At 40.0% G+C, this 26,423-nt stretch overlaps 1 protein-coding gene across 3 annotated transcripts in view; it reads left to right on the forward strand.

The window, feature by feature from the left end:
* The first annotated feature begins 12,674 nt into the window (after nucleotides 1-12,674).
* The window catches only part of LOC137265602 (LIM domain-binding protein 2-like), a 47,774-nt gene continuing 34,025 nt past the window's right edge, over nucleotides 12,675-26,423 (forward strand). For all 3 annotated transcript variants that reach the window (XM_067801032.1, XM_067801030.1, XM_067801031.1), the window contains exons 1-2: nucleotides 12,675-12,753; nucleotides 21,826-21,954. In XM_067801032.1, the coding sequence (XP_067657133.1) occupies nucleotides 21,836-21,954 (119 nt within the window). In that variant the 5' untranslated portion in view covers nucleotides 12,675-12,753; nucleotides 21,826-21,835. The remainder of the gene's footprint in view (nucleotides 12,754-21,825; nucleotides 21,955-26,423) is intronic.

The following is a 26,423-nucleotide window of genomic DNA, read 5'->3' on the forward strand; positions in this document are numbered from 1 at the left end:
CATGAACTGATGTATTGTAAAGCAAACTTGTAGCATTGAAAAGATTACTGCCATGAGTCCAGTAGAAGATGAAACTCCATGAAAACTGGCAAATTTGTAACACTTTACACCAAAACTCAGTTGTTCACATGCACAATATTTGCACAAGCTCTTCAGCAATTTGATGCATGATCCTCATGCAACTGATCTGCATAAGTTTTGCTGTTTGTTCCCTCATGCAACTGATCTGCATAAGGTTTGCTGTTTGTTCCCTCATGCAACTGATCTGCATAAGGTTTGCTGTTTGTTCCCTCATGCAACTGATCTGCATAAGGTTTGCTGTTTGTTCCCTCATGCAACTGATCTGCATAAGGTTTGCAGTTGGTTCTCCCAAGATAGTGGAGAAATTCATCTTCAATGTAACCACATATATGTTAGATACAGTGCATGTTTTAAGTGAGTCTAAACTTTTAATGGGTAGTATATTTGTCAAACCCATCATTGTTATGTTGTGCATACATTTATAACTGATGCGACACAGAATGCTGATGGGGAAAACAGTACAAACTGTATTTAAAGATAGGATGTTATTATCAGGATGATAACAAATATGGCCTTTGTCAGAAAGGTAGATGTTTTCTTTATTGTGTGAAAGGAGGAGACTTTCTGTTCTGGGTCCGACAGTTTATATATATGGTTTGACCATCATGAAACCTTGAGAAAAACTATAACTACTATTGAGCAATGCTGCTTGCCATACAGGTCTAATGTAACCACTACACACAGAGGTGTCCTGGGACAGTGCCTCTTCAGACATCTTCCAGGAGCCTGTTGATTTGCTCATGCTGTTGGTCGATGAGCAACTGCTGCTGCTTGACAGTGGACTCAAGCTTCCTGTGCTTGAACAGGAGACTGAGAAAAACCATTAACTACTATGACTCAATACTGCCTGCCATACAGGTCCAATGTAACCACTACACACAGAGGTGTCCTGGGACAGTGCCTCTTCAGACATCTTTCAGGAGCCTGTTGATTTGCTCATGCTGTTGGTCGATGAGCAACTGCTGCTGCTTGACAGTGGACTCAAGCTTCCTGTGCTTGAACAGGAGACTGAGAAAAACCATTAACTACTATGACTCAATACTGCCTGCCATACAGGTCCAATGTAACCACTACACACAGAGGTGTCCTGGGACAGTGCCTCTTCAGACATCTTTCAGGAGCCTGTTGATTTGCTCATGCTGTTGGTCGATGAGCAACTGCTGCTGCTTGACAGTGGACTCAAGCTTCCTGTGCTTGAACAGGAGACTGAGAAAAACCATTAACTACTATGACTCAATACTGCCTGCCATACAGGTCCAATGTAACCACTACACACAGAGGCGAGGTTATATGAAGGTTATATTATGAATAGTTTTCATTGTCAGCTGTCTCAAAATTGTCTGTTCTGAGCAGGAGAAGTGACTGGATGTACAAAGCATCATGGGACATTATTATTAATTATTTTTGATGAACGCTACATAAACCTTTGAGGGTGATTTATCAAGAACACACCTGCACCAGTTAAGATATCCATGTTCATTTACCCTTTCCTACATTTCAGAGCTCCCTGTTCTGCCTTTCCATGTCTCCACTTTTGGTCATGGTTGGCCACCTACTCATCTGTCTGACAAGGTAATCTTTTTGAACCTGTGGAGAGGAGATCTGGCAAGGATCTGCAGTAGTCTCTTGGTTTTTGTAATCTGGTGGTACACACGCTTCCCCCATGTTTTCAAACATATAACTTGAGCAAGTCTTGCAGTACTCCTTGACATCTCTGGCCACATTGGACCATATGCATCTACTTTGTAATAGTGCAAATGTCGTCTCAGTGCATTGGTGACCATAATCATCATTTACAGACTTGAGAACCTTTTCCTTCAGAGACTACGACAGTGACAGTTGCTTGACTGAAGGGCCTTTCTCCATCATTTGCCTATAGAGAACATCTTTATCTTCCACCATCTGTTTCCTGTTTTGAAACAGTCTAATTGTCCTTGGCTGTTCCTGCAGATTTTTATGCTTGGTAGGCTTGATCCCAGTAGTGCCTGAATTTCCCAATGTACTCATCTTCAATCTGAAGTTTGGCTATATCTTCTGTTGAAAGTGCTGGCATGTGCGTAGATATGATGAGAACGTGCCTTTGAACTGTTGTGTTAATTTCTTCCTGCATTACCAACTTCATTATTTCATGGATTGTTGATCTAAGGACTCCTGGAAGTTGTGTAGAGTCACTCGGTGAGGCTGTGCAGGTTTCCACTTTTAATGACTTTGGCCCTGGAGAATGCTTTGACTTGTGGCTGAGAGAATCTGCTTTCTTGTTCTGTTTGCCTGATCTGTGCCTGATTGTTAGGTTGAATTAAGCTAGTTTGCCTACCCAACTCAACTCAGTTGCTCCAAGTTTTCCCATTGTCTGGATGTAGCTGAGTAGGTCATTGTCTGTAAACCTGTAAAGCACCCTGTTCCAAGCAGAAAGTCCCTGTACTTCTCCATTACAGCCCACTTGAGTGCAAGCAGTTTCAGCTTCATGACGCTGTAGTTCTCCTTGTTCTTCTCATAATGAAGGGAACTGCTGACATAGCTCAGTTCTACTCTACGTTCTTTGTACGGTTCAGCTTTGAGTCCTTCATTCCCTTCACACCATGTTCTTGGATGTTGCTAAAGATTTTAAGACTCTGCACTCTGGTTAATCTTCAATTTCTTTTTCATCTTGTGTATTCTTTGCAGTTAAAAGTAAACTTAATTCCTGGCCAAAATATTTACTGAGAGCTTGCTATGGCCCAGGATGGGAATCTCCTCTCCATTTGCTGCTTTACTTTAATGAAGTTAGATACATCCAACCACTCCCTTCCCTAGAAGATCCAATTGAAACAGGACTCCATATCAATGAAGCAACAAACTTCTGTAATGTTTAAGACGAGAACTGTCTGAGGGCAGGTTCCCACTGCTCTTTGTAACATTGAGCCAATATTCAGCTCTCCTGTAGTGTGGCTCTCCACTACAGGTCCCAACAGTTTCCCTGCTCCCTACTTTTTCTCTGGGGACAGTGCCTCTTCAGGCATCTTTCAGCAGCCTGTTGATTTGCTCATGCTGTTGGTCCATGAGCGACTGCTGCTGCTTGACAGCTTCCTTTTCTTGAACTGCATTGGGTATCTTGTAGTCCCCAACCCGGAGCACAGCTCTATCCTTAAGGTCCTAAGAAGGATAAGTCCCATTGTTCAAGGTTGAGCAGCCTCAGCTGTCTTCAACACTTTGTCTGTTACAACCTCGATGAATCTCCATTTCAGTGTCTGTTCCATGGTCATTTCCAGGAGGAATCAAATTCAGAAATCTGGTTGAAAAGTTCCACCATGTTGAGGGAGCAGGTGACAAGATCCTCTTGTGCTTGTCTCAAGGAGAGAATCTATCTTGAGGTAGCTGGTCTCCATAACCAAAGACTGTTGTCAGGACCCTGAAGATCTCTCCTGGCTGGTCTTTAAGAAGGTCCCCATGACCTTGAATTTCTTCCCAAGCCCTCCCTGCCAGGTTGCCAAAGATGACATCATTGGTGTCTCTGAAGGATTCAGGTGCCTGGAGTCAGCTTGGCTCATGACGTCACCCACCCTTTCCAGCCCTCCCCTGAAGTGGTCCAGCTGCCTTCCTGCGACCATCATAACTGGCTTTTTTTCACTCCTCTTGCACTTGAAGCATTTTTCCTATCTTAACCAAAACAAAATACTGTTTAAGTGTAATCAGTGAAGTAAGTAATGAATCCTTTAAGAGAATGAAGCAGGACATGTATGTATTGATGTCACCTGAATCCAATATCTGTCTTTCTTCATATGCCTTAATCTTCTTCCTTCTGTCTTTCTTCATATGCCTTAATCTTCTTCCTTCACCTAATAATGTCCATCTGAGATAAATTCTCATCTGGTTGCAACATGGCTGCTTTCAGACATCTGGTCCAAACACATGGAGGGTCTGAAAATATCCTAATATGAAGATTGCTGAAAGTTTTAATGCTTCACTTCTCTTGGGTTTTGGCTATCATAACTTCTCTAAAAAACGTTTGCTTGTTCAGTTGACAGGTCAAAAAGTCTGAACATGAGTTTCCGCTCATTTGGATCTTAATAGGTGCTGGGAAAGGGCGGCAGTTGGTTAAACTGCATACTCGCACATGAGAGAGAGTTTATGTTGGACAGTGACACTGATAAGCAGACGACCTGAAAGATTCTGCTACCCAAATTGGAATAGTGGATTAAAAACGAAACATTTCTTAAAGGCATGATTATTAAGCAAAATGGGATTTAGAATATACAAATGTGATACTACAGTTGAAGATTCTCAAGTAATTAAACGAATTATACTCTAGTCCACAGTTCAAAAAGAGTTTCTTTCTTATTGAAGTTCATGCCTATGAAAACTATATAGTTTTTCATCTGGCTTTGCTTACCACAACAGTTTAAATGCTAAACCATCAGATGGAAGAGTTATGCCCTTTTTCTTGGTTTAATTGTAGCAATAGTCAAAGGCAGTAGTATATTCAGTCATGGTCATTTCTGTGTCTTTTTTGACAGTTTTTTCTAAAGCGTCTGCAACTTCATCTTCAGCAAGATACTAGTATTTGTCCATCAATGCAATCAGTGCATCATATCCTGTGTTTGATTTTGGTGTTTCCAAAGTCAATTTGGTCAGATGCTTTCTATCTGACTGATGCCTCGGAGCTCTCCCTTCAACCCTTCACCTGTTATGAACTCAGGGAGTCTCCGCTTGAGTGTCTGATCCGTGCTCTCATTACTTACAATGTGTGGATTTGTTTGTGATCATGAATTCAATATCATTCCAACCACTTTCTTCAATACCATTGATTTGACATCACAATAAAATCAGACCTTAGTGTTTGACACTACACAAAGTACAAACACAAAGTCTGTAAACATCCCATTACATCTTGTCTTTGTTCCAACCAAAGTAATGCTTGCAGCATTATGGAAGTGAAAGTGACAATATTTGTCAAATCATGCAGTGTCCTAAAGTTATCATGGTGTACAGTAGTTATGTATGTCCTAATCAGTGAGCTAAACCACTTATAAAATGTACTCTTCGGTGGTTATGGTATTGTACCTGTGAAGTTACGTTGACAGTTTCTTTTTCTGAAACAAGGTTAAATCACAGTGGGTATTTCTGGACACACAGAAAATAATGGTCTCACAAAAACGGATTCATCAGTGTACACATCACATCATTCTATGCTCAAAGTGAATTTCCCCTGACAGACAAAACGATGAAGCCAGCACCTCCCCTGTCATGGAACAATGAAGACAGTCCCCAAGCTAACACAATGTTTTTGCAATGTTGTTGAAGGTTGTGGACTGGTAACGTCATGGCACAACGGTGCCACAACGCTACTTTTAGGTCATGTTATAAATAACGTCATTTTATGTCACAACCTAATCACAGCGTTCCAAATTTACGTTGAGGACAGTTATGCTGTGGTCCCCTCGCTATGGAATGACAGAGTTTCCTATAAATTGGTGGCACGGTCATTTTCTGTTAAACTTTTCACTTAGAGATTCTTTCTTCTCTATTCAGCTACAGTTCCCGTAAGCACACGACCAAAACTACATTCAAATTGACTAATAAACACTGAACTGAATTTCTGCTTTGATTCCTCTGTACTGTTCACGCTAGCAAAACTATTCTACTACATGTATTAACGTGAGATATAGAACGTTACGACTACATACAAATACACTAGCGCCAAAAAACTTTGCCAAGAAATGATGTATCACACCGAAACAACCCTGGACCAACTCGTGGCCTTGCTGTCGTGCATCTGAGTAAATGGTGCACAGGAGAGGCCTACAGTCCTCGTTCACCCGGAGATGGCTGCCGTGGGGAAGAAGGCGTACGTTATCATCTTGTTACGCACATCAAATCTAAGCGCATAAACATACGTCTAAAAACATTTAAGCTTCTCTACAGAGCAGTTCATGGCATCCTCGATATCTCCAGGGTATACGTTCCGATAAGTCTCCACTATACCCTGGACGCATCTACGGCTCTGCCCGATAAATTTATTACCTCCCTTGACTGTCTTTTGATCCAATCAGGTGTCTACGCTGGGAAGTTGAGCGAACCAATCACAACTCACTTTCGTTTTTTGAATTATCTAACCGATTATACTTGGCAACAGAAACCATACAGAGGTTCTCTGGAAGAGGTAGAAGGCTTTCTTGCACATGTTGTTTTAAAGTTTCGGACCTGTCAATTTGTTTGTATGACTTCCCTAAAATCTGGGACGCACTGCGAGCAAACCTTCGCAGTTGCGACCGCTACCTTTGTTGACACTGGCAAGCTCGGTTATAACGGCGGCCTAGCTGATTGGCTACTGTGAGAAGGCGGAGCCAACAAAGGGAGGTAATAAATTTATCGGGCAGAGCCGTAGCTGCGTCCAGGGTATAGTGGAGACTTATCGGAACGTATACCCTGGAGATATCGAGGATGAGTTCATGGATACTTTAATGATTCATTAATCACAGACTGGAATATAAACATGTATGTTATTTCTGATCGATATGCCGGCGTTACAACGGTTGTGTGACTTGCCCGAGACATCGGTCAATCAGGTCGGACTGTGGTGACTGGTCGGGTAATGGATGATGATATCTAGAGGATTATGGTCACTGAAAAATTATATTATGTCAAGATCAAGGGATGGTTTAGGGTGGGTAGAGCTTGAAATCGAAGCTAGTGAAAAGGTCGTTTGTCTCCAAATAAGAACGATGGAGTGTGAAACAAGTGAAAATCGAGAATGTCAGTACCGAGCATGTCAAAGAATGCCCTATAACCAACAATATCAACTGTTTATTATTTTCATACCTCGCTAGAAAAGGTTGTTTGAAAAACTACAGTGCTGTTATGGGTACCGTATTAGACATCTCTAGGGCATAACGTCACAAGGGGCATTCATAAATTTGATAGACTATTCTCGATTTTGAGTTAGTTTGCTACTCATCGTTCTCATTTGGTGAAAAACGGACCGTACCAAACGACAAGAATAACCGAATTTATTTAGCCAGATTAGAATATTTGCAAATGACGGTTTAGGTTGTACATGGAAGAAAGCCCGAAGCTCTGACCAAGGTTCAAACTCGGTATACCTGGCTGCAGACTTTCGTGCAATGCCGACCCGACATAGATACTTTTACACCGGTTCACTGTATAAAATGACTTTCAGCAGATACGACTGCTTCTGTCGGAGCCAGTCTGCTTCTCATTGCCTACCACGGCGAACACATCGGGGTTCATATTTTTCATACGATGCTCTTATAGGCAAAATATCACTTTGTCATGGACAATGGAAGACGTGTAGCCAACCCATGTTTGAAAGTAGGTTTGGGTTTATTTTCCTCAATTTAACGACTTCGCTAATAAACAGAATATTACATTCGTGCCTATTAATATGTTTACGACACTCGTGCATAAATATCGGTATATCCCTCTCGGGGTATATTCCCTTCTCTCGCTCGGGAAATACCAACATTTAGGCGCTCGTGCCGTAAATATAGTATGACATAGGCACTCATACAATATCCTCTATATAACATAGTAATTATGCTTCTAGACTTATACTAGTCTGTAAGCTAATGCATAACAGTCCTGCCGCTTTTCCATACTTGCCGCTCTAAAGACTAGAGCCTCTATGCATCCACGGGCTTGCCATTCATTCACGGCTATTGTGCTTCGTAAACTACTGTTTTTCTTATTTAAATAAACAATACAACCATTGTGCTTATTCCGACCGTTTCTGTAGACAGCAACACGAAGGAATATTGAGCCTGCCCCTTTGTGTTGTTGTTACCAAGAAGAATGAGTGCTAGTCATATGGCAGAAGTGTTGATGAGACTTGGTTACAATAGGCTGTGGATGCATTGTACTCTCAAGAATGGGGGTTACGAGGGAGTTGTGACGACGACGAACGGGAGGAAGGTATGGAATCCAGGAAGGGACATTGTCGCGTTGTCACCGCCCGGAGAGCGGAAGTTTGCGGGTTCGATCCCGACTGCGTCATACCAAAAGACGTCAAAATATGGTACTTGTTGGTCCCTGTCTGGTGCTCGGCATTAATGGGTACAAGAAGGAGTGGTCGGCTCGGAGTGAGTATAATGGTCTGAGTGGGAATTCATGCTTAACTGCGGCGTGGTGTCTGAGTGAGATAGCACTACAAAACCAGCTTATAGGTCACATGCAACTTTGCAGATTCTGATACCTTTCGGTATGCACTTACCGAAACAAATCATCAAAAAAAGTTCATAAAAACGCGATGAAAAAAGGCCGCGAAATCGGAGTACAAACGATTCACTAAAGTTCCCCCAGTCCTGGTTTCAACGGCTATGCTGCGTTGCGCTCATAACGCATGCGTAGTGAAACTGTGTGCCTGAGTATGAGGTCGTGAGCAGTAGTCTAATCTTGGTTGTGGTCATAAACAAGTAAATAATCTACTGGTTACATAACAAAAAAACCCCAGACATGTTGATTGTGATAAGCAGACTCTGTCACAGAGAAAGCTCAGTGTTTGGTTTATGGACACCTATCTGTCTGCCTGCCTGTCTGCTAACGACAATATGCAGTGCGCAACTTCAATTACTGACCATTTGCAATTTGAAACTTATACATCATGAACAAAGAGACGGCTAAGCGTATCGGCAAGAGAACCAGTGGCCAGTGACAAGGCGTCGTTACACATGAGTGCACATCCACCTGGCCTGACTGGGTTCGGTATCGCGGCTGCTTCGTTTCGAGGGAGGTAAACCCAAGTACATAATATTACACTTTTGATTTTCGATTATACGCTTATAATTTTGTTTATATGTTTTTTCACAATCACCAATGCATTTTATATATCACAAACAAGTGATAACTGTGTTTTAATTATGTTTGATTTTTTGGTTGCAAGTGACCTTTAAGTCTGGGCTAGTACAATGGACAGGCAGCCACACATACACGCGCAAGCACCTCACCTCACCTTCTGAAGATCAGTTCTAACCGGATCTCCACTGGTTCGTGCACATATAAAGTTCAAAATCGAAGTTTATAACCATCCAATGTGATTATTTTAGGTTTAGAGTATTAACCAATGGATACATTATCACGAGACTTGAAGCTTCAAATGTATCTACTGTCAAATGTTTGAACAAGCAAACACAATCAATTCATTCACATACATAGGCATAATTGTTTGAAAGTTTAAGTAGATCATTAAGAGTAAATTTAATTCGCCTTTACTTTGACAACTTTTTTGTATGTATGTTATGCCTGCAATTATTTCTGCAGTTTCTGAGATGCATACATACAAACACACATACATGTATGCAGACAAGTAGAGATACATTAATTGTCCTGTTCAAAGCTGTCAGAATTGCTGTATGGATGGGCGGTGTTGTGTATGTGTGTACATGAACTATAGTTTCACTTACGATGAATTGCACACAGGGGACGTTCAGGAGAAAAGGAAGATTACTTGGTGGCGTGAGGGTTTTCTCATCATGAAATGCCTCGTGCTTAATACCCCGTGAGAATTCGGAGTAAGAATCTGGTCTAGACGTGTTTACTCACCACCAACCTTAAGTTGGGATATTGCAACGTTAAACAACAGACAAAGTATTGTCCAAGGAGGCTTTCATGTCCCTATGTCTGTAGGAAGCGGTCTTATCTGGCATTGGTTATGCATATTGTACAATATATTGGGAAAGATGAACGCATTTTGTAGAGATCCTGAATTGTGTCTGTCATGCAGCTGGATAATATTAATGACCCCGAATTTGATTGAAATATAGGTCTTTTCAACATACCATTGATGTCTGATAGATTCAAATACTTTTGGAGAGCGAGTAATATTTAATGTGTTGTAACTGACAAATTCACAAATGCAGGGAACTGATGCTGAGAAATATTGTAATTCAGCACTATATATTATGCTCTAATACATGTGAAGACCGTGAAGATTCGCGTTAGAACTAGTCTTCAGTAGCCCTCGATTGCGTAGATCGGTGTTCATGCTGTTGATCACTGGATTTTCTGGCCAGACTCTGCTATTCACAGACTTCCCCCACACAGCTGGAATATTGCTTAGTGCGTCTTTAAACCATAATCACTCACATGTAAATAACATTTTCTGTTAAATGAACAGTATACTCTACGGTAAAACAATCGAACAATATACGAAATTATCTGGGAGACAAATCACATTATGATGAAATATTAAGTGATGAAATGCTGTATAATGTACTTGTAACACATCTGTGAAGATCCGGGTTAGAATATGCTAGCCTTTAGTAACTTATGTTTGTCGTAAGAGGCGACTAACAGGATCGGATGGTCAGGTTCGCTGACTTGGTTGACACATGTCATCGGTTCCCAATTGCGCAGATGTACATGTTTATAGTGTACAATATCAAATATATGGTTGTAGAGCAGGCGATAAAATATATGGTTATATAGTGTACAGTTTGAGATACATTCTTTACTGTACAGAATCGTGTACGGTGTGAAAGACGTAAAAATAGTATACAGTACGATATATATGCTTACAGAGTACAGTATGCGATATGCGTTTCTGATGCACGTGATGAGATAAATGGTTATGGCGTACGAGGTGAGATACAGCACTGCTATAAACAATATCAGCTATATTGTATAACGTATAGTAAGAGACACGAGGTAATGTACACTTTGAGATAAGTGATAACAGTCTACACCATGGAATTTAAAATCATTGAGTACAATACTTATCATTAGTCATAGCTTGTGTACAGTTCGAGATACATATAGATTGTGTAGTTTATAGACATATACACAGAGAGTACAGTATGAGAGAGATAGGGATAGTGTACAACATGTGTTATTTGATTATTTGGTATAGTATGAGATTCGTAGTGTGCAACATTCAGTTTTGCTTGCACTGAGAGGGGCATAACAACCTTTGAAAACGATCTTTGTCGAAATATACATGTATTTGGAATTGAAGTGCCTCGGGATGACTGCATAAGTGAGTGAATGAGTGAGTCTTCTTTTACGCCGCTTTCAGCAGTATTCCAGCAATATCACGGCGGCTGACACTAGAAACGAGCTTCACACATTGTACCCATATAGGGTATTTTAGCCGGGTCTTCAGTGTCACGAGCGAACGCTTTAAACAATGAGTGCATGAATGTTGATCTGGGTTTAAACAGGTCCAGTTCTATCCTGAATACCTTAGAGAGAAGACAATTTAACTTAACACAAATAAAATAGCTCCTATTTGTGGTTTTCAATAGGTTAGTTTCTTCTTCAGTAAAACAAAATAATTATGAAATATGTTCTTTACTTTTAGATTTGACATTTCAGTTTTGTATCAGTTCCCAAATTTTAACCTTATATATCGTTGGTCTGTGTGGCTGCCATTGTGTTGTATAAACTATGGCCTAGGTATATTCTCCGTGTCGTGTAGCTAGGTTTATTACGGGAACGATATATCGTACGCGATGATCAAATGTACCGCACTGGCCGTTTCTGTAATATCAACGCAGAATGCATATAAAACGTGCAATGCTTGAAACATCCCCGATCCGTCTGTCTGCGTACGTACATGTGTATGAAAGTAGAAGAGGATAATTCCAATTAAGGAACTGAACACAATTTGAAATGTTAAAAGACATTTTTTTGTACACATCAACTAGCTCCCCTGATTATCCACAACATTCAGCGTTTCACGTTGTGGACAATATTGGTCACGTGTCCCATAAATCAATCAAACATATTCGATAAATTATATTGTCAAAAAATCTGTTATAGGTGTCGTATCGTTAATTAAAACGACATATTATTCAATATTGATGCAAAACATCGACCTTTTCTGCCCCGATCGAGCTGAAGACGTGAACGTAGTTTGAAAGAAGGCCAATTAAAAGTCAAACTGTTACTTTTTGTTCTTAATCGCACTTCATATTGATTAACGAAAGGGAAATTGCCAGATGTCACTATAAAAAAGCAGCGTCCGTCTTTTGTTCTAAATGTATTCATACCAAGCCGACCTAACCATGCAGCGGTCTTATCGACCATAAATATTTGATGTGGTTTTATATCAAATTAATGCAAAGAAATTATTAACGAGCCCGTTTGACACGCCTTACAAAATTTGGACTCGGCAAGTGTGTTATAAGTGTTGATATTACCGAGTAAAACTTGATAATGAATGGTAAAATATTACAAAGTGTGTACTTGTGTAGTTGTTCTGTCTATGTACAAAAGCTTCCCTGGAAAAGCCACACACACACGAGTTTTACCCACAGTTGTTTATTTTTATCAGAAATATTTTACACGGTATAGATCTAGTTGTATTCAGCTCTACTTGTATCTGCATGACGTTTTGAGACGAACGAAGGTTTGTGCCTTTTCAGTTTCTTCGTTAACACGTTCTAACTCCGTTTGTTTGCCATCGTTGTTTATTCTTCTGTCTCTCGCAAGTTCTTGTAATATAATAGTACACATACTATTATAGAATTTATCTACATTTATCATAGTACAGCTTCGTTCTGAGCTCGGTACAGTTCCTTTGTCAAATAAATCCCTCAGATTGACTGACAGTGTACCCGATTTGCCCCCAGAATGCAAAGCGTTCTTTCATATGCTATTTTTAGCTCAATTGCCATCCCTCGCTCCATCGCGATCGACTGCGCGTAGCAATTTGGAAGCAGGAAATCCACATCTTTTCCAGTGAGTATTTTGTATAAATCGTCATTTTGGAGGGTGATCCGGGTAGGGAGGCCACAAAGTCCGCCGCAGATTTGAGTTAACGAACAATGGACCGACCACCAATGATCCCCAGGATGTTTCTGGCTGCGAATCAAAATTCAAGGTTCAATCACAAAATCGCATGTTGTGATGGTCGAGCCTTCACCATTTTTGACGATTTTTCGAATTTTCCCACGGCCTTGAAACTCTTTCGACCACCCGACATGATAGATTTGTCATTTATGAACCAACCCCACTAAACATTGTTTTCTTGTTCTTCGTGAAACAATGGTAAAATAGAAGATTATCAGTTGCCTAGGGATCTACCGGAAGGTCAACGAGAGTGACCCGATGATACAGGCCAAGCTAGCGTCTTTGTGAAGCCCGGGGGTCGGGCGAGGGCTGGGGTGTGAGGAGTATGGGTGAGGTAGCATTTGGAGCTACCGCGGCCACCTTAAGATTTCGATAAGGAAGCACTCGATGTGATCTGTGACTTATCACTATCAGCGAGGACCAAAACAATATTAGTGATTAGTGCATGTGGATTTCTATAATAGCAAGTTGAAAGGGAAGTGTTGGTGGGAGTTAGATTTATACATTGGCACGATTTATGTTAATTTGGCTTATGAAATGTTAATGTTAATATCAAGGACCTATTTGTATTTGTATTATTTGTTTTGGTATAATTTGTTGCCACACAGATAATCACTGATAGTAATAGTTGGAGGCAGATCTTCCAGCAATAAAGGCAACATGGATCAGTGAAAGCACTCACATCTATTTAAAATTGTCTACAATTTTAAGATTTTTCAGTGGGAGAATATTATAATAAGTTAACCAAATGTAAACAGTTTACATTCAAATTTCATTAGATATTGCAGTGTACTTGCCAGAAAACATCTAATATATTGGTGAAGTGGAGGGATAAGATGTTTCATGAATTGATGATGAACATCTCTTCCTAATTTTGTAGCAAGGAAAGGATTGTAAAGTTGTACAAAACTGTGTTAGGAAAGGAATCATATCATAAGAAAATCCCATGTGCATTACAGCATGTCAATATTTGCCCGTGATTTGATCACAAAATGTATAACACATAACATTCCACGCTTTCTTGGTAGGATTAACAGGAATGTGGTACTGTTTGAACATTTTTGACTGAAAATAAATTGATGTAAGCAGTCTCACTGATAGCACAGGTGAGACCTTCACTTGACATGATCTGTACATTAGTGTGTCACCAAAGAGTTTACAAAGAAGATGGAGTTTGTAGAGTGATCTCTTTGTGTTGGTGATTAACTGATAGTTCAGAAAATGCTTCCAACCACCAATATTAGTGTTGATGGTCATGATATTGCTTCATCATTATAGAAGATACAAGATATAGCAATGTGATGTTATTTCCAGTACATGTACTGAAGTATGTTCATTGGTTCTGTCTATATGGATGATTATGTTATATATTATAAAAGCATCAGTTTGTCTCATGTTCCTGATGAAACTATGTAAACTAGTGGGCAAAAGAAAGGGAACACCTTTATTAATAATTGATAAAATCAAAGCAAAACATACAATGTTTTTATGTTAAGGTATACTGAATGAAGCCAGCATTTGGGACATTGCACCAACAGTGTCTATGGGAGACTCATCATAGATGAAGAGTGTGTCATGTAATGGACAGATGGGTAGGAATACAGTAGCACAGTTCACAGGAGTCAGTTGTGGAATGTCTTGGTGATTTCAAGTCTGTGGTCACACATACACATCCTTAGTAATGGGTATGACCACTCCCAGCAGCAATACACATCCAGACTCACCATCTCATCGATGTCGTCAGCAGGTGAAGGAAGTCATTTGGAATCCGAATCCACTCATTTCTGAGAGCATCTGCGAGTTCTTGCCGGTTCGCTGGGGGTTGGTGATTCAGGTGATCCTACAAGTGCTTTATGGGGTTTAAGTCCAGTGAGCATGCTGGCCATGGAAGAACTTGGATATTCTGGGTTTTCAAGAAGTTCTGGACAGTTTGCGCTGTGTGGGATCTGACATTGTTGTGCTGCAAAATTGTTCTCTGTTGTTGCTGGCGAAGAAATGGTATTGCCCCGGGTTGATAAATGTCATCTCTGTATCTCTGAGTGTAAGTTTCCATGTGTTGTGACCAGTCGTTTACGTTGATGCCCACAAATTCCGCCCCACACCATCACATCGGCTCCTCCAAACGGATGCACTTCTTAGACGCAGTTGGCACTAGTCAGCGATATACTCGCACCCAGCCATCATTATGGAAAATGGTGAATCGACTTTCGTCTGTGAAAAAACTCTCACTGCCACTTTTGTACCAGCCAGTGACGTACAGTCACTGCCCACTGTAATCTACGATGACGATGTTCCTGGATCAATGCCATTCCACTCAGAGGACGTCAAGCTCCAATACCTGCTGCATGTAGACGTTGTAGCATGGTACGTCGACTGATAATATGTCCTAGAGCCGTTGCTGCCATTTCTGTTGCCGTGATGACCCCATAGCACAGATGATGAGTACGCAGATGGCGGTCTTGCTGTGGGGTCGTCACAAGTGGTCCGGCTGATCATGGCCTGTCTTGGGTGCTGCCAGTCTGGCTGATCGTGGCCTGTCTTGGGTGATGCCAGTCTGGCTGATCATGGCCTGTCTTGGGTACTGCTAGTCTGCCTTTAATGTTGGAACAGCCTGATGATGGAACCATATGTACATTTCCGCGCCCATGCAATATGGTTGTTGTTGACGCCCATCTGCCTCATACCTATGGCCTTTTTTCTCTTTTGACTAGTGTTAGCTGTGGCATAATTTTAGTTGTTTTCTGTCAGCTGACATGTATGGCCACCAGTACTTGACATGTATTTAGCAAAATACATGGTTTGCCATTTTTAACTAATTCATGTGCTTCTACATAACTAACACATGAGTAGACACGTGAATAGTCAGTGTGTGGGAGAGCCATCATTATGGAAAATGGTGAATCAACTTTCGTCTGTAAAAAAACTCTCACTGCCACTTTTGTACCAGCCAGTGACATACAGTCACTGCCCACTGTAATCTACAAAGACGATGTTCCTGGATCAATGCCATTCCAAAAGAGGACGTCAAGCTCCAATACCTGCTGCATGTAGGCGTTGTAGCATGGTACGTCGACTGATGATATGTCCTAGAGCCGTTGCTGCCATTTCTGTTGCCGTGATGACCCCATAGCACAGATGATGAGTACGCAAATTTTAGCTAATTCACGTGCTTCAACATAACTAACACATGAGTGGACACGTGAATAGTCAGTGTGGGGGAGAACCGTTTTGGTCTAAGAGGATTATACCAACTTAAACAACTTTGCTACAAACTCAAAAAATGAAGTGTTCACTTTCTTTTGCCCTTGAGTCTATCTTGATATCTGACTCATCAACCACGACGTCTTTCACTTGGAAAGCTTATCTGTGCTACTTGTTTATGGATGTCAAGTTCTTGAATTATTTTCAATTTTCAGAGTGCTATTAGACAGTTTATTTCTTGCACATCATGTGTCAGGATCTTTTGCTCATCACCATGATCATGCTAAAGACCAAGGTTAGATTCTCAGGCATAATAGTAAACTCGCACACTTACTTGAACCTCTTGTATGAGATATTATTATTGTATAGGATATTTATAAAGTGCACATATTCATGCATCTATTGCTTGCTCAAGGTGCTGGCATTTTTCCTTTGATCATTGGATATCGACCTCAACGTCCCAATGTATTATCAAGCTTAGCTGGGACACATAGTCACTATACTTTGTCCAAGTGTACTACACGTTGATGTACCCGATGTTTGCATGTATTCATGTGGTCACCATCTGGTCATACCCCAACAGGTTCGTGAGGTCTTTTAAGTGCACAGGGTAGTATACTGTACACTAGGGGTTGTGACTACACGAAAGGAGTGTGCACACAGAGTTGGCTCCAAGATTTTAACACCCGATTGATCCCGACACCACAATGTTGTTGGATCACTAGCCTGAGGCTTTAGCCAGCTCACCCACTGCAACCCCAGGACCCCCTAAGTAACAGAAGGAATTACAGCAAATTTGAAGGAATTGCATCTCAGATGTAAACAACCGCAGCCCACATGCTAAATAAATGCAGCGATATCTGTAGTTTGGCGGTAATAACATAAACACAACGTCCCGGTTGGAAGCAATGTCAGTAATACTTGAAACACGCTCTGTGATCTTCGGAGATTTCTCAATTGGGTTTAGCCACCCGTGTTGAATATATGCGTTTAGGTATATGGTGTTGTCTGGACCATAAATTGTTATTTCAAGAAAAGATCGTCACTGCAGAAGAGTGTCATAAGTCATGCGCCTGGAGGTAGTTTACGTCTGAACATTCGAGGCCTCCAGGATCATGACTTATGACACTCTTCTGCAGTGACAATCTTTTCCTAAAAAAAATAGTCTATAGCTCCGACAACACCTCACATATAAACGCATGCAACACATGTGTTCAAAGATGGATAATTATAAAAATCAAACGGTAAAAACTAAAAGCAAAACTCACAGAGATGGGTGCTGCTTCCAGTGATGTCGTGTTTAGATGTAAGAGTTTCAGGAGGCAACCGACAAATCACAGAATGGAGCCGAGAAATCTTAGAAGATGGCCGGGCATGTTTCAAGTATTACCAACATTGCTTCCAATACGGATGTTGTGTTTATGTTATTCCTGCTAAACTACCGATATCGCTGCACTTGTTTCGCAATTGGGCTGCACTTCTTTACATTTGAGATGCAATTCCTTAAAATTTGCTGTAATTCCTTCCATTACTTAGAGGGGCCGGAGTTAAGTCATACTGGTATTATGTATAGTGAAGTAAGAGCACACCGCTGATATTAGGTATAGTTAGGCCATAGAGAAGTACTAGTATTGTGTATAGTTAGGTAATGGAGAAGTACTAGTATTGTGTATAGTTAAATCATAGAGAACCACTGGTAATAGGCATGTGAGGTCATAGAAAACAACTGGTATTATTTATAGTTAGGTCGCAGAGAACCACTGGTATTATGTATAGTTAGGTCGTAGAGAACCACTTGTATTATGTATAGTTAAGTCATAGCGAACCACTGGTATTATGTATAGTTAGGTCATAGAGAACCACTGGTATTATGTATAGTTAGGTCATAGAAAACAACTGGTATTATGTATAGTTAGGTCGTAGAGAACCACTGGTATTATGTATAGTTAGGTCATAGAGAACAACTGGTATTACATATAGTTAGGTCGTAGAGAACCACTGGTATTATGTATAGTTAGGTCATAGAGAACAACTGGTATTATGTATAGTTAGGTCGTAGAGAACCACTGGTATTATGTATAGTTAGGTCATAGAAAACAACTGGTATTATGTATAGTTAGGTCGTAGAGAACCACTTGTATTATGTATAGTTAGGTCATAGAAAACAACTGGTATCATGTATAGTTAGGTCATAGAGAACAACTGGTATTATGTATAGTTAGGTCGTAGAGAACCACTGGTATTATGTATAGTTAGGTCATAGAGAACAACTGGTATTATGTATAGTTAGGTCATAGAGAACAACTGGTATTATGTATAATTAGGTCGTAGAGAACCACTTGTATTATGTATAGTTAGCATGGTTAGTTCATAAGAAAAAGCCAACATGCAATTGCCACAAACATCACCATTTGACCATTTATCACAACAATCACAACACCATCGTCATCAATCATCACATTATCACCACACCATTGTTTGTGTGAAAAACAGAAGCGTGTGTTAAGAAATTTTCTGAATGCATGTCAAAATATTGGTTTTCTATCAGCATATTGCTGTGCGTATCATTTTCATGCCTGAATCGGTTATATTGCACAGCCCTGCTTGAATGATAGAGGACCACTGATATTATGTATACTCTAGAGACAGGCTTGCTGGTGTTATTTACAGTGGACTCTAGCAATATCAGCCTCTGTAAACACTGGCACTCTGTCTACATCAGCACAAATTTTCAGTGAAGCAGAAATGCATTTAATTATCATTTAGAAACATTTGTAAACATTGGCTTCTGTCTACTCAATATGTCGGCATTGGTATGCAGTCTCAACAAACAAATTGTTATGAAAATGTATCTGTAAAAATGTGCACATAAAAGACAGAGCAACCCTTTGATACAATTGGGTCCAAATGATGTAACAACACAATTCATTGTTACTCCCGAGATTATTCAGAAATGGGAAGTGTCAACAGTATGTTGTTAATTAGTCAGTGGTAGGGCTGCATGGTATTACCAGTATACTGGTACGTTGCAGTACACTTTTTAAACGATACATATTGCAGTATTTTTTCTGAGAACTGGTATGTCAAAACGGCATTCTGCAATACTGTAAACTGTATAGAATGGAAAAAAGTATCCATGACTAAGCAACATAATTTTGAGACTGCTGTTATCAGAACCATATCATATATGCTTAGGGACTTATAATGTAGAAAATAGGATTGACATGCACAGTTAGTACCCCTCACTGTAAAACACTTAAAGGTCACAATATATCACAATATAGTGCAATACAGTTTTGTTGGAAGTGGACAGCCCTAGTCAGTAGTACGAATCTCTTCCAATCTCTTCCAGAAGAGTAATATATAGCGAGCAGGTTGACTCTTGAAAGGAGCAAGAGTTTGCATGTTGTTGATTCCAGGGTATTTAATGCTAAAGAAACAGTATGACTGTGAACTTCCGGTGTGCACTGACGTAATAAAACAACTACCCATGCTGGCACTCTGTCAAAACTGTCATTTTTATTTGGTCGCAAGTGATACCAGTATTGACAGAGTATACTGTATATTATTGGTCAGAAAGAACTGCGGGTATTATGCAGGGATTCACCCCGAGACCTGTATTTGAGGATCCCACGAACTCATACTCTTAAATTTTCAAGGGTCCTCGACTACAAAATCGGGTCCCCAGACACCTAAATATTATTATGAATAGATATGTTATATTACTGCTGAAATTCAGTTACCATTATTGTATAGTGTATCGTGATCATCACAGTAATTTAACTGCAAATGATATCATACTGGCTAGTAGCAGACTCAGTGATAACTTATTGTTACTTGATTAGCATATTTAAAAAAGTGTTTGGACTTTTCTGTAAGTCAAGTGACAGCTTTTGTTGCTGCAATATTCATGATTGGACACAATATTTATTGCGAAAATATATGTAAGAAGCATTTTGAGGTAGAGGACAGGTAGATGAAGGGAAGTGAAGTAGAGAACAGGTAGTTGATGATGAAGGGAAGTGAGATAGAGGACAGGTAGTTGATTATGAAGGGAATTGAGGTAGAGGACAGGTAGATGATTATGAAGGGAATTGAGGTAGAGGACAGGTAGTTGATTATGAAGGGAATTGAGGTAGAGGACAGGTAGTTGAAGGGAAGGGGAGGCCAGGTAGTTAATGATGAAGGGAATTGAGGTAGAGGACAAGTAGATGAAGGGAAGTGGTGTAGAGGACAGGCAGTTGATGATGAAAGGAATTGAGGTAGAGGACAGGTAGATGAAGTGAAGTGAAGTAGAGGACAAGCAGTTGATGATGAAAGGAATTGAGGTAGAGGACAGGTAGATGAAGGAAAGTGAAGTAGAGGACAGGCAGTTGATGATGAAAGGATGTGAAGTAGAGGACAGGTAGATGAAGGAAAGTGAAGTAGAGGACAGACAGTTGATGATGAAGTGAGATAGAGGTAGAGTTGTGCCGATTAGTCGATACGCAAGTTATCGCAATTCAAGAGCTGCACGATACGATACATCAGAACGATTGTTGTGTATCGATTCAACACGATACTTACATACTTAGCAGTCTACGAAAACACCGTCTCCCCTTCTATTTAGATTTTCGTGGAAAATATTGCCATGGACATGCTCCGACAGAGATAATTTTCACAAATTTATTTTGTTATCTGTGCAAAAAAGCCTGTTGTGCCAATGTTGATCCCTGCTGTTCCATTTTTTTGGGAAAACACTACTTTACTGACACATGCTAAACATTTTTGATAAAATGTCTTTCATGATAATTTGTTTTATTTTTCTTGGGAGAAGAATACCTTCCCTGAAATGATAACATAACAGCATATTATTTCCAGTACTTTATTTTTCTGTATACAAGGACAAAATATCGTGATACGTATCGTATCGTATCGTATGTATCGGACTACCAGTATCGTGCCATGGGCATCACAACTCTAGATAGAGGACAGGTAGATGAAGGGAAGTGAGGTAGAGGGCAGGTAGTTGATTATGAAGGGAAGTGAGGTAGAGGGCAGGTAGTTGAAGGGAAGTGAGGTAGAGGGTAGGTAGTTGATTATGAAGGGAAGTGAGGTAGAGGGCAGGTAGTTGAAGGGAAGTGAGGTAGAAGGCAGGTAGTTGAAGGGAAGTGAGGTAGAGGGCAGGTAGTTGATGATGAAATAGAAGTGTGGAATGCTTGGGATCAATTCCTTTGAACTCCCAGAGTGCAATAGGATGCATTAACTTCACATGCTTTAGGTGGAATTTTACTGGCACATTATATGGCTGTATTGATTCTGCTCCCCACGTGGTGGTCGATATACTCTGAGTGGTTGTTCAAACGTTGTTTTTGTGGTTATTTAGTATTGCTTAACATGCATGCTCACATATATATTGACTTTTAGCATTCATGCTAACAAACTATCGTTTGATGAAGGGCTCAACAACACTGGCTCATGTGAGACTTGATCAGACTGCCAGTTGGCTACCATTCTGCTTTTGTACTGGTATTACTTATGCATGTTGATCCTGTGTTATAAAGAAAACTGTTGACACGATGGTATGAGATGTAGGTTGTATGTGTCTTGTCTCTCTTTTAGGCACATTTTGATGCACAACAAGACTGGATTGGCCTGTCTGTCATTGCCTATGCATTGTACCATATCCTGTTTGTTCCAGGCATATTTTGATGCATGACAAGACCAGATCAGTCACTCATGATGTTGCCTGTAGATTATAACATGTCCTGTTTGTTCCAGGCATATTTTGATGCACGACAAGACCGGATCAGTCACTCTGGACGGACTACCAGGTCTTCCCCCTCCCAGGATGCCTTCCCAGCCGATGCCCAGTCAAATGGACCGGGAACACGGCATGGGTGGCATGGGGTGAGTACTCTCTCCTTCCCACTTTCACATGACACTTGCCAACACAACTCAAATCCACTCCCATTAATTGGCAGCATACTCACATTGTCACATCTTTTGCTGCAACCTTGAGGAAACTGATTAATGTTCAGTCATGGAACTATCAGTCGCTCATGTACAGGTGTCACCTGCATGTTTAATCAGGGCTCGGTTTATGAGGTGTTAACCTACTAGCACCAGGTGCAACCTCAGATAAAAACCTGGTTGCAGTAGCAAAATTCCAGTTGCACTGCTTTTATTGCAATATGTCATGAAAGAAATATGCTCTTGAATATTTTAGATGTCTTATTCAGAACTTTACCCACTTATCATTGCTCAAATTCATCACTGCTGTATGCGTGTCTGGCCTGACTTAATTCTTAGTATTTCTAAAAGTTCAAGCATTTAGGGGAAATGTGTAAATGCTTTTTCAATTTTTTCTGTCCTACATGTTTCTTTGAATTAAATCTTCATGATATGAACTTGATTTATCTGCTCTATGAGAACTGTCTTTTCCAGTGGCAAAAATGATATATTTTTGCACAGTTGTGCTAATTCATAGTCATGACATCTGAGGTGAGCTTGATGGTTTGATGGATTTCCATCACACTTAACCATGCAGACTTGCACGCACTCCTAAAGGAATTACTTGCTGCGCTTTTAATTTTATCATACTTTTGACACTTGGTACAAGACATGTTATTTTCTTAAACATTGACTTGCACCTTGTTCAAGGTAGACCAATAACTAGGTTACACTTTGTAACATTTTGTTGTGTCAGTGCCAGCAACAAAGCACTAAATCAAGCCCTGTTTTTAGATGCAGTGTTAACCATCTCACCTGAGTTGATATTGGGATGGTAGCATATTTCATCTGGGGACCAGTGAAGATCTGGGTTAGAATTGATCTTTAGTAGCCCATGCTTGTGGTGAAAGGTGACTAAAGGGTAGTCAAGCTTGTTGGCTTGCATAGGTTCCAAATTGCACAGATCGATGCTCATGCTGTTTATCACTGGATTGTCAGTCGCTCTCTTGATTATTTACAAACTGTTGCCACATAGCTGGAATATTGCTGAATGTGGCATAAAACAACACTTTCTCACTGATACATTCATGGGTCAAAGACGAAGGAAGCAGAACTGTCCTTTCAGGGGTTAAAGTGTTCAGGAAATCCTGCTCTGAGTATCAAACAATAAGCTAAGAGCACATCATTGTTGTGATTTTTCAAGTATATCTGGATCATAAAAAGCTTTTGGCACTCTTATTTTGGCAAATTGTCTGTTTGATGCCTTTTGGCACCCTTGAAATTGTATATCTGTCCATGCTCTGTGATGTGAGTTTCTTGGAATATCAGAAATAATTTGGTTCTGTGTATTACAGTGGCAAAATGTCGACGTGGATTGTTATTTTCTTCTAATCATGGTTAGTGAACAGTGAGGAAATCCATAATGGTGGAATATGTCTCTTGAGTAATGAACCCAGCTATGGGGAGCTGATATCCCCAGTCACATGGAATTTCTTTTGTCTGTGGTTTACTGTGTCTGTATCAACCTTCTCTGTTTTTGTCTCAGTTTACTTGAACAGAAGAATTCTTTAGAGAACGGATGACTCTTGAAGTCTCATAAGTCATAGAAACGAGTACTACACAGTTTACTAATCATGAGTACTTGTCCCAATACCCCAACACTTGTCATTAGTGCTTGTCCCAATATCCCAACACTTGTCATTAGTGTTTGTCCCAATATCCCAACACTTGTCATTAGTGTTTGTCCCAATATCCCAACACTTGTCATTAGTGCTTGTCCCAATACCCCAACACTTGTCATTAGTGTTTGTCCCAATATCCCAACACTTGTCATTAGTGTTTGTCCCAATATCCCAACACTTGTCATTAGTGCTTGTCCCAATACCCCAACACTTGTCATTAGTGTTTGTCCCAATATCCCAACACTTGTCATTAGTGTTTGTCCCAATATCCCAACACTTGTCATTAGTGCTTGTCCCAATATCCCAACACTTGTCATTAGTGTTTGTCCCAATATCCCAACACTTGTCATTAGTGCTTGTCCCAATACCCCAACACTTGTCATTAGTGTTTGTCCCAATATCCCAACACTTGTCATTAGTGCTTGTCCCAATATCCCAACACTTGTCATTAGTGCTTGTCCCAAATTCCCCACACTTGCACATACTTGTCCCAAGTATTTGTCTTTAGATCACCACATTTTGCTACCAGTTCAGAATATTTTTAAGGCTTAAAAAAGATTACCCAATTACCCGACCCCACCCTAAATTCTGGTACTGATCCTATTTTGTTAAGTGGTATGAATAAAATTAACCATTAGCACTCTAGTTTTTTCCTGACACTGCTGGACATTTGTCGTTCTGATAGAGAAAGTTGAGATGATAGTCTATATCTTAACTGAATAAACAATTCACCTTTAAGAACAACTTAGAGAAGAACAACATTTTAGAAGTTGAGGTGTACAAATAGGGCAAATTGTCATGGATAACATCTTCTTTATTGCATGATTGTGACATTTCGATACCGGTTCTTGTACTGTTGTCAAGCAGGAATGATGTTGTAAAATTATAAATAAAATTCCCACATACTGTACCTACCCTAAATTTTAGAGATATGTAATCAGAGACACATGATCTTTCTTTTTTGGCCTAAGAGCTTTGGCCTCTGAAATAGTGATATGCCATATATTTGTTTGAGTGGCATTTTAGAAGTTGAAGTGTACAAATAGGACAAATTGTTATGGATAACAACTTCTCTATTGCGTGATTGGGACATTTCAATACAGATTCTTCGCAATCACGCAATAAAGAAGTTATTATCCATAACAATTTGTCCTATATGACATATATTCATTAACTGGTCTGAAAGTGAAAAATATGTTGATGAGGAATGTGTGTAGGAGCATCCAGAATAGTGGTGTGATTATATCTAGGAGGGGTGGGCATACTGGTGTTGCCATGGTTACACAAACTGCTGTTGCCATGCAACTCTCAATCTCTTGCTTGACAACAGCACCAGACATACCATTAACATTGATTGAAGTGTTGAAGTAGTTAGTTTTTTCATAGTGATTAACACCTACAGGTAGAATAATCCTGAATAATTCATGGTAAACTGCACCATTCATTACAGGATCCGACTCATGTTGTGGATTGTTTACTTGTATTTTGTATGGCAGGGCATTGGGAGCATTGAAACACTGAAAACAGAAACACACGCAGCTAGAAAAGTTAGACTTGTTTATTGAATGTGCTACATCATGTCCAGGTTATAGAGTTCATTTCTTACAGATGAAAATTAAACCTGTGATGATACAAAATACACTAGGTCTTCACAGCAACCCATGCTTGCCATGAAAGGCGACTATGCTTGTTGTAAGCGGTGGTTAATGGGATGACGTTGACGCATGTGAATGCTTCCCAATTACACAAATCGATGCTTAAAGAATGAATAAACTCAATTTTTTAATACTCTTTTTACCACTGCATATGAAAGACTTCTGGTAAGTCTTAAACAGAACACCATTTTTTTAAAAAAAAACTTGTGGTTAATTAATACCAAGCGCTTGAAAGTTGCTAAAAAGCCATCTGCTTCTCTCTCGACTACAAACGAAACCACAGACAGGTTACGTAACTCTGTCGCCAGAGCCCTGCAGTGACGTTATAGAAGGAACGATTTTCAGTTAGTTGTATAGAAAATGTGTAGGAAGCTGATATCATTTTGCTGATTTCTCGATGTCACCAAAGACATGCAGAATTGTTGTGTTGCCGTCAGTTGCTCCTTGGGGTCGCGTGAAAGTGTCACCATGCACAGATTTCCACCGGACCCCGTAGTTTGTGCTGAAATTGGTTGTTTGTGTGTGTGAAGCGAGCGTTGTGGAAGCCTGTGGTATATACTAAATCGGATGGTTCGCCCCCTACCATGCTTCCAGGATAGAAAATGGAGTTCAAGTATCATCGAGTTTATAAAATCACAACTGCTTACTACACATTGCTGACCAAAAGGATTTTGCATGAATATAATGCTTACTTCCTCGGAAGCAGGGGTGGTGGTCGAAGTGACAACATTATCAAGTAATATTATATCGACCCCCGCCTTGCTTCCAAGAGTGAAATTGAATTATGTTATAAGCAATGTCATGTAAAATCCTAATGTCCATCAATAAAATACATATTTTACTACCAGTGAAGAGTAATTTTGAATTTGTAAGTCGGTGAAAACAAACTTAAATAGCATTTATCCCCAGACAGGGTGCCACCATTCTTGAAAATCGTGAAGTCATGGGCTGAAGTCTGTTAGAATTATTGAGATTATGGTTTTTTTTCATCAATTTAGAAAATCAAATTTGCTGTCTACTAGTAGTTTAATATGTATTTGAATCATGACCAAAACAAGTTTGCATGACACAACCTGTAGCATAACATAAG

The sequence above is a fragment of the Haliotis asinina genome, chromosome 15 (genome assembly GCF_037392515.1).
Source record: "Haliotis asinina isolate JCU_RB_2024 chromosome 15, JCU_Hal_asi_v2, whole genome shotgun sequence".
NCBI lineage: Eukaryota > Metazoa > Mollusca > Gastropoda > Lepetellida > Haliotidae > Haliotis > Haliotis asinina.